General features: G+C 36.3%; 1 protein-coding gene across 1 annotated transcript; it reads left to right on the top strand.

The window, feature by feature from the left end:
* Positions 1 to 1469: 1469 nt before the first annotated feature.
* On the top strand, positions 1470 to 4774 carry LOC109040927 (uncharacterized). Its single transcript, XM_019057056.2, has 2 exons — positions 1470 to 1623; positions 4225 to 4774. The coding sequence occupies exons 1-2, from the start codon at positions 1609 to 1611 to the stop codon at positions 4480 to 4482; spliced, it is 273 nt and encodes a 90-aa protein (XP_018912601.1). The 5' UTR covers positions 1470 to 1608; the 3' UTR covers positions 4483 to 4774.
* Positions 4775 to 9991: the final 5217 nt, after the last annotated feature.

Here is a 9991-nt window from a genome sequence, read left to right as displayed (position 1 = left end):
GCCGAAATCCACCCGTTTTTGGGCCCATGAAATCGGGGTCCGTGTAAGGTTATTTCTCATCTTTAGAATGACCCTTTACATATACTAAAATTGCAGATTGAGTAAACAAACCTTACTCACTTCCTTACCTTTAAATGGTTAGTGATACTCACCAAACGAAGTCTTGCCTGTTAAACAAATTCCATAGGACTTTGCTGAACAGCAAACGAACAGTAATTTCAGGGGCTGGATATTGAAGTCGTGAGAGTAAAAATTTCTTGGTGTCACTAGGAGGCTGATGGCGAGTCTCCAATGAAATGTTTAAGAAATAACCTTGCAATCATTGCTACATATTTTTCCATTTATAGGTTTGTCGATACTGGGGCCTATCTTCCGTAAACAGTCACAATCAAGAAAAATGTTTGTCTTTTCAGGATACATTGAGATTTTTCTCTCTTCTCATACTATTAACGAATATTAAAAATTTGAACGGTGAGGGATTTTCCGTAAAATCCGTTACTTTGTGGATCGTACAACGATCTTTTACAGGGAGACAAAAGTTGCATCAAGCTCAGAATTTCGTAACAATTTGTAAAATAGTTTTTTCTCCTTGTTACTTATTTTTTCTCATATCTGATCTCAAACTAGCCCATCGTGGGAGAACTCTAGAATTTAAAAAAAAGAAGAAAAAAACAACAAGATAACGCTAATAAGCATTTTGATTGAGTTTATCAGAAAGGAACCAACCCACATTTTCGAAAAAATTAGGTTAAACATGTTTTTGAGTTCTACCAGCCGTATATTTTGTCTGAACACAAAACAAAACTGACACACTACAAAAACTGAAAGTCGAAAAACAGAAATTATTTTGTGAAAAGAGGGGTTAAAGTTTGTGTTCTGCATTGAGCCTTATGCAGAAATAAAACCTCAAACCTCTTTTCCTGAGTTTCAACTTAATGTGGGTTGGTTCTATTCTGATGAACTCGGTCCATTTATTGAACTGTGTATTTTTTTAAAAAATTGCTGAATTTTTTTTCAATTTCGACTTTTCTTTATTTATTTTTATTTTATATTGAAGTTTGGGTAGAAGGTCAAGCAAGTATTTATTTGTCATTCGTCGACTAATTTTTGTGCGTTCAACCCTGATACGTTACGGGTGCGTTACAAAGGCGATTCGGAAAACTGCATTACGTATTTTATACGCAGCCCTTAAAACGATATCCCACCTCAGTGCAAATCTCGAGCAGAAGAAAATTCTACTCCAAATACGGGCCCAAGCCGTCGCGTTACAATTCGATTTACATAATTAAAAGCTCGAGCCAATAATTGGTGGGACGATAAATAGCGTTATAACAGGAATGCGTGTAGGTATGGCCGTATCGACGTTTCGATCCATCGAATTGCGATTTTTCACCGGCGTTTGATGGGCGCGTCATCGAGCTATCGATGGGATCGATGGAGAGCGTGGCGCTGAGAGCGGATCCCGGCTGTGGTCTCAAGGATTCAAACAGCGCGCTTCTCGATGGTATATAAGACATGCGGTTTCCTCGTCAAAGGGTAGATTACTCCATTAAGTGATTTCTGCACGGTCGCGAATCGTACATAGTTCACTTACCCTCACCAATCACCATGGCCCGCTATCTTGTAAGTACACGTTTAGTTTTTACCCTGATTTGCAGTGCTATTTTACCGCGTGTTTTCAATTATCATTTGTATATATTTTTTTTCAGGGGTTACCATATTTAAATGTGTCCAGTTTAATTTATCGGGAATTTTTTTGGAACTGAGTACAGTTGAAAAAAAAAAATGATGAATCAATTTTTTTTAAAAAGAAACTCGCGACTTTCACCATAATTTTTTTTTTTTAAAAAATTAAAAAAGAGCATCAAACAACAACAAAAATCGATATTAAAAACGTTTGTAAAAAAATTGATTTATCACTTACATATTCTTTCGTTGTTTATTTTAAAATTCTATCACTTATAATTTAGTTAAGTTTTTGTTACTGCGTTACACGTTCCAATCCCCTTAATTTAAAGGATAATCAATGAGCTTATTTTAGAGCATTGGCGTTTTCCTAGGAAAATTCTTTTGGAAAGTGCATTCAGAAATTTAAGCATTTTTTTTTTAAAATAATTATGATTTGTTCGAAAAACTTTTTGAGTATAAGAACAAATAGGTACAGTAAATAATCGCAAATGTAAGAATAGATATTGAGTATTTTTGAGTGATATATTTTCTTTAATTCATTCTTTGAGAAATAAAAAACTGATTCTGAGTCTTGTGTGCCACGGGGTTTGTTTCAAAAGAAAACGAAGAGTTTGAATTTCGCGGGATGGCACGGTAGTACCACGTGGTTACACTGAAACTAAGAATCGTGTCCAAAGCAAGAGTCAATCAAATGAATGCAACATTTAGTTTTTTAAAAGGAAAGAACTCGAAGAAATCTATTTAAACTTCCTCACTTACTTAATTTATTTATAAACAATTTAATAGAAGTTTTAATCATTTGTTTTAAATACCTCAATTTTGGTCCTCTCTTTTAAATTAAGTCATATCACGTATACCATGCTTGTAGTTGTCCTTCTGCAACGAAACAATTGGATTGCATTTTGCAAAAAGGAACCAAGAGAATTTCAATGTTGTGCAACTTACATTCTTTGAATAAAATTACTGAAATCATGCATGGAATTGAAATTTACAAAAGTAATTTTCGTCTTCAAGTCATAGTTTATCGGGAGTAAAGATAAAACTTGTTTAGATGATCAGTTTATATTCGCAAGGTAAGAAAAAGTTGCACAGTCTTAGGAATATAAGAATGCTCTTGGTTCCTTTTGCAAAATACAATTTAATTTTTGTATTCCAACCTTGGAGTTATTGAGGAGTACATGAGAATGTACAAGGCTTTCCTCTATCCGTTAAATATTGTATGTGATGATCATAACGACCTTTAGTCTAGGATACATTAAATATGGGCCCTCTCTCTTAGTGTCCTTTGGAAACTTAACGATTATGCCTACGCGAGTCTTTCTTTGTTTACTCTTTCGCAAAACTTTAATCTTCGATTTGCAAAAAAAAAAAAAAAAAAAAAAAAAAAAAAAAAAAATCACAAATACCTCTTATTTTCACTTGATTTAAGAAATGCTTACAAGTGGCACCATGAAAATAGGTCCAACGACATTAATATTTTTAATCGAGTAATAAAGGATTTTACTTGAAAGTAGTTCCCTGTCCAAGGCACTGTTCAGTTCCACCATGCAGTTTTCTTTTTTAAATACAATATGTAAAACTCAAAACTTGGTTTTGCTCAGACTCGCACTTGCTGTCCACAGGAAATACGCCGTAACTCCAGTCAAGACTTCGCATTTTTGCACATGCTGTTCAAGTTATCTCGTAATAACGAGATAACTTGATCTATATGATGCTTCATTTTGTAAATTTGAATTCTCAATGCGCCATAGTTATTTTAGAATTAAGAAGGATAGATGGTGGTTGCTTTGTCGGTATTAAAATATTTTCTTAGTAACGAGCTGAAAAAAATCTGGAATGGAGTTATGACATGTTGTTGTTGACGACAGCAGTGACAGTATTGTGCGTTTGCTTTTGCGATTTATTATCGAGTTGAGTCTGTCTATTTTAGGAACACACTATAGGAAAATTGATCGAATACACAGGGTGTTCGCAGCGAACATCTCACTAATCGCTTACAATTTGCCCGGATTCAAGGCGAGCGAAATATCGATAATCAGTCATTCACTCGTCACTTCACTGAAAGGCACACGGCATGCAGTACAGTATGTACACTCCAAGGGGAATTTAATTTTTTATTACACCAAGATATCACAAATGGAGAATTTGCAGGTGTCTGAAATTTGATAAGTTACGTGTTGAAGTGGACGCTACCAAGTGAGCTGAATACGAGGATACCCTAGGTTCATAAATTGAACAATTATTGGGGGTGATATGAAAAAATAACTTAATCTGCTGAAATATATTTGTTTAAATAGGAAATGCAGCCAGATGACGTCACGTGCATTTTCTCACTTTAAAATCTATTTTTCCACTATTTCCCATATCAGAAAAAATGTATGAAAAATACTGTGAAATCAGCTCTTTAGGCACTTTCAGATGAGGCAATAAAAACATTGCGTGCAAATTCTCCATTCAGGGTTTTGCGACAGCATCATCTAATTTGGCTAAATTCACACTTTTCAATATCTTATCTCTTTTATGTCTATATTTCAGGCTGTTTTGGCTCTTGCCCTCCTCGCTGTGATCTCATTGGCTGCCGCCGCGCCCGCCTCCGACAACGGACCAATCGCCGCGTCGGATGCCAAGGCTGCCCCAGTGGCCGCCGATGCCGAACCCAAGGAAGCCCTGAAGGGCGCCGAATCCGCCTACTACCCCTATGTCGCCCCATACTACGCCTACTCTCCGTACTACGCACCGTACTACCCCAAATACTACGGCTACCCCTACGTCTACCCTCACATCTACGGCTAAGAAACCAAACACGACTCGGTCTCGCAGACACGAGAGAAAAATCGGTAAGATCGACCAAGAATGCTAAATCTGTGTGGAATAATAACATCTGGACGGGTAACCATCCAGAGATCTCATTAACATTGGCGGAGCCAGCAAATTGGCAACATTGTATTTTTTCCATTTAAAACTATGGAAATGTATCGATTCTTGGAGGGGCCAGGTGCTCCGACAAGAATCGATTATTTAGCATAGGTTTAAATGGAGGCATTGGGGTGTTGCTAATTTACTGGATCCGTCTCTGCTCATCAAATTTAAAAAAATAATTGATTGCTACAGTAATTTTACTGGAGAATTTGATAATTAGCTACTCCTGGTGCAAATCCGCAGTTTGGTCGAATTTTCAAATATCTTGGTTAATTTCACCGGTTTTTTTTCTTGTGGGGTGCAAAAACGTCAATTTCGATTTTGACGATTTTACCTTTATTCGGTTCAATCTGATGCATCGATGCTGCTCAATGATGATTGGTGGAGTGTCGATGTAGAATTTTGAACTTTGAGACCGGGCATGTCCGCATCAACTTTCCTGCCTCTTCAAATTAAAGCTCAACTCACAGACTGAAAATCCTTGGCAAGGAGCTCAGAAGCGCCTCCAAAAAAGTTATTACAGAACGAAAGTTAGTGGTTCCCACGGAGCCACTGTCGTTGTTAATGTACCTCAAGTGTTCACTTTGTTTGTTTTCAAATTCCAAAGTTTTTGTACTTTCTGATTTCTTTTTCACAATAAAAGCATTGAAAACAAATTTTCCATTTTTATTTTCACGTTTTACCTCCCGTAACTTTACCCGTAAGCTTATCTAGTCCATTTAATACAAATAAGCTGTTTTTTCTTCTCTTTTTTTTATTCCTGAATTTCATCTTAATCTTTATATTGATAGTAGATTGCATATTTACGATTACTAATTATACAAAATTTTTAACGAGTATGTTGTGATTTTATCAACACTGACGGTCAACAAAATCAACAAGAGTCAACTCTAGAAATAATATACAGTTGGAATGAAAATTAGCTCGACCGCATATGAGCAAGTCCTCTTCAGTACAATATGTGTCATAGGCCACCTCAAAAAATCCAGTGTTTCAAGAACTACCTCTTTTCCTTTTCTTTTTTTTGCGACAGTAAATGTTGAAAAATTATCTTTAGGTAGAGGTTAAAAATCAATTCACATCGATGAAAAGTTAATAATCAAATATGCAAACGAATATATATTTTTTAAAACATTTTCACACTAATTGAATAAAGTGAAGCTTTAGTAGGCACATAACTGAAATTTAAATGATATGCAATTTTGGAGCTATTAGTGGCACTATTCCTAAGAGTAGGAGATAAATGAATTTGTTGTATTCACTAGAGGGGACACAAGTCAATAAGGTCGTCACAACACAGAATTGGGTCACCTCGAGAGGGACGGCGCAAAAATGATGACCTTTAGCGCAAAGAGGGTGTGGATATTTGGGCACAGCGTTGCCGTGCTAAGGAAAAACGCCGTATGAGCCTTCAGACATTGCCAAAATTCCTCCGATAAAAACCGAAATTATTGGGAAAATTATTGGGAAATTGGAATAATTGGAAAAACAATATTGAATTTTATATTCTCAAATTTTCAGACAATGGAGATGTTGCATGTGTGAGGAATTTGCGATTAGACAACTAATTCTTATGTAAAATTTCGCGAGAAACACGATGGTGCCACTGGTTTTCTCTGAAATTAACTCCCAAGCTCAAAAAAGCTCTCAAGTTGAGGCCAAAATGGAGGGGACATCTCACGCTACACTAAGAGTCCACCTCTACATCAAGACAAACTCTCCATGTATCATACATTAGCAAGGTTGCCGTGTTTTCAGTTGTGGAGTCCCCAAATAAAGTGGCAGCCCTGTCAATGTATTTGCTCCCTATCTTTGCATGGAGAGTTTGTTTTGATGTAGACGTGGACTTTCAGGATAGCAAGGGATATCCCCTCCATTTTGACCTCAACTTGAGAGCTTTTTTGAGCTTGGGAGTTAATTTCAGAGAAAATCAGTGGCACCATCGTGTTTCTCGCGAACTTTTACATAAAAATCAGTAGTCAAATCGCAAATTCCTCACACATGCAACATCTCCCTTTTGTGCACAATTTTAATCTAAAGTATCCGAAAATTTCAAGGAAAAATATACATGAATTCTGTCAAAAATACAGGTTTTATCAAGGGAAATTTGGCAACTCCCGAATGTTCATACGGCGTTCTTCCTTAACACGGCAGAGGGGGCAAAGAGACTGTAGCAGTTACAGCAGCGAGGATACTACTGATAAGGTTGCAAGGCAAAGTGGTACCTAAGGTGGGACTAACAATGTTGTTGACAGCAGAGCAATCGAAAGAGGGACCGACGCGACGCCACTGACGCTTAGGGTTGGAATGAATCTTCCAGTATCCGGCCGGACGATGCCAGTGCCAATGATATCGGGCGCCCCAGACCTTTCTGGCCAACTAACCTGGGGGCCTGGGCCACTGCCTGCAGGGCCGACCCCTCTTCGCTCCTCGCTTGCTTGGCCAGCTCCCGCTGGATCGCCCGCAGGTTGAACGGGAGCTGAGCCTGGACTACGCATGATGAAATCAATCCGCTTACTCCCAAGAAAGCAAGGAAGACCAGATTGAAAATTCTCATGCTGGAGAAGTAAATTTTCCTTTTCAAACCAAGAAGAATGGAGTCAACTGAAAAGGTAAGAAATGTTTGAATTGAGATGAGCATGTCTTGGAACTCCTCGTTATGAACATTCATAAATGTGGATCAAGATGATAAAAGAAACCGGATAGCTCAGGAGCGACTGCAGGGATTAATATAGAATTACCTGTTTTTTCAGGAGACTTGAAATAATTTTTTGCGCCTAAAAAGGGAGAAAATAAAGGCAAAATTGGGCAGTTCTCAATGAAAAGAACGTAACATATGCGTCTGCTCGCTATAAAACGTGTCATTCATTCTCATAAAAAAGTAACAATATTTTAATTTGTATACTTCCTACGTTATTTTCTTACGTATTTGATGACAAGGCAATTTAATATGGTTAAGAAGAAGGAGAAGAAGAAAGTGCTGATTTTGTTTATATTTTTAGCTGATTCTTTTCTAAATGAACTGAAAAATTAGCTGAATTAAATGTAAGAAAGGGAGGCGGCTTTCTTGGCCACGCAAGATTGAAACTAAATTAATGAAAAGAACCAAACTGTACTCGGTGCCTTTTCGATGGAAACTGCCAAAACATGAATGATTGATATAGGTTAAAGTCAGCTTATGGCAGTTGACACTTCGGACTAATATTTAGGAAAATATGGATGTAAGATACAACTTACTTGGAATTCAGACAGCTAAGAAGAACTTCGACTGACTTGTATACAGCTTTCCATCCCATTTTATAAGCTGAGATTTTCAAATGAAGTTTTCCTCATCCTTGTCTCTTTAATCCCAAAAACTAAGTATGTGTCAAGGTTCGGGAAAGAGAACAAGACGTTCTAACGCAACTGCGTGGGAGGGCGTTTCTCACGGTGGCAGAAGGAAGTAATATAGGTGTCCATACTTTTTCAGGCAAATTAAACATAAAAAAAATCATGGAAAAAATTCTTTTAGGCGAGGAATCGAACCTCCATCTCGGGAGATTATGCCAGGCCGATGCCAGGCAATCGGCCACGCTGCGTATCTTCTATTTTACGAGGAGAAACTACTCTATTAAACCATCTACTTCATGGAAATTTTTGCGACGCCTATTTTGATGAAAAATAATATGTGTTACAGTAAAATGAAAGTAAAAAGAGGCGTCTTTGAGCGTTTTTCAAAATTTTAAGGTTTTCTTTAATTTTTGAAGCTTAAAAAAGCTCATTGCCATACGGCAACAACATCGAGTAATTTCTTGTTGAATATCCACTTGTTTCCCTGTGACGACAACATACAGGTGTGAAACAGTGATGCCAGGGCAAAACTTTTGTGCGGGACTTTTGAAAAAAAAAAGCCAAGAAAAAAAGCTTTTTTGATTCTTATAACATTACCAAATTCAAAAAGAATCTAATGATGAACTGTAATTTCTATTTTTGGACAGTGGACCTGAGAGTCATTTTTTGCTTCTTTTTTGAGCTTTTCTCATTGATCGGTATGCTTTTGAGTAGAATTTTTTCTCTCTCTTTATTTAATTATTTTAAAATAAAGAGAACAAACCAAAATAGCTTTTAAAAATATTCATTTTTGACAAACTTCATTTTCTACTTAAGTTACTTATATGACATTTTGGTAGGTAAAGGTAATTTTAGAAAATTTTACATGGTTCTTAGAAAAATTTCAAATCATTTTTGTACCACAAAATGTTACAGAATTTTAATAGATCCTAAGTATTTTTCAAAATTAATGTTCGCGCTTGCGTTTTGTTGATACTGAAGAAAAAATTACCTCGAAGCTTCCTGAACTTATGACAAGGTCGGAGCCAGTATGTTGTTGCCATATGGCATTTCACAGTTTTTGAGTCGAAAATAATATTTAAATAGGTTTTTTTTTTCTCATCAGTCCAAAAAAAATTCAATCTAGATAGTGTAGGCAATCACTGTGATTTTTTTCCCATCTCTAAAGGCAAGCTAAGTCATCCAAAACATTCTTCAAAGTTTGGCTACTCGCTGTTATTCATTAAAAATGACCCCGTTAGAAAAGCAGGACTATACAGTTAATTTGGTAGTTCCAGTTTCCCCTACCTATCCTACCAAATCCACACGGGGTACCAATATGAGCATTCTTGAATTTAGCATGATTAAAATATTACTGTTGCCGTATGGTAACGCGATGCAGTAAAGGGTCGGGTGTTGTAAAAAGTATGCTTATGCTCCAGTAGCCGTAAAAATACCATAAATTTTTAAGTTCATAAAATTTAACATTTAATAAAATGTTTGTTTCGAAGCAGTTAAAGAAATTAATGACGGATTTATCTTCAATGATAACTGCACAATATCACAGATAGTTAAGTTATGAAAATTTCGGAAAATTGCGATATGCGATTAAATTTGACCAGGGTATGGTGTAGACTGTGATAAATACAGCCTTTGCCTTTGTCTTTTCATTCAAAGAGTTTTTAAGTTTAAAATGAATGATTATGAAAATTATGCTATGCTGTCATAAGCTGCAATATAATAACTGGTCAACGCTGGACATGTTTCCTTTGAAATTCTGAAAAGGCTCCTGACTATTTTCTCCACGAAATACTTCAGTGGCGTGGTGTGCTATGCGATGAATCGATTAATCTGCCATTGAAAACTAAGGATAATGATCGATTATTACCATTTATTAATACGTTCACGATGAATACCATTATAATCAATTCTTTACTATATAGCTTTAAGTGGTAAAATATCGATAGTTGATTACAACGTCTCGCTTCTGATATACTTCGTTTTCCACTTTTTAAACTTCTAAAAGATTTTAAATTTCCATTTATCATTGCTTCGTATATTGCATCAAACAGAG

The sequence above is a fragment of the Bemisia tabaci genome, chromosome 8 (genome assembly GCF_918797505.1).
Source record: "Bemisia tabaci chromosome 8, PGI_BMITA_v3".
NCBI lineage: Eukaryota > Metazoa > Arthropoda > Insecta > Hemiptera > Aleyrodidae > Bemisia > Bemisia tabaci.
Note: the sequence above shows the minus strand (reverse complement) of the source record. Positions and strands in the feature narration are given on the sequence as shown.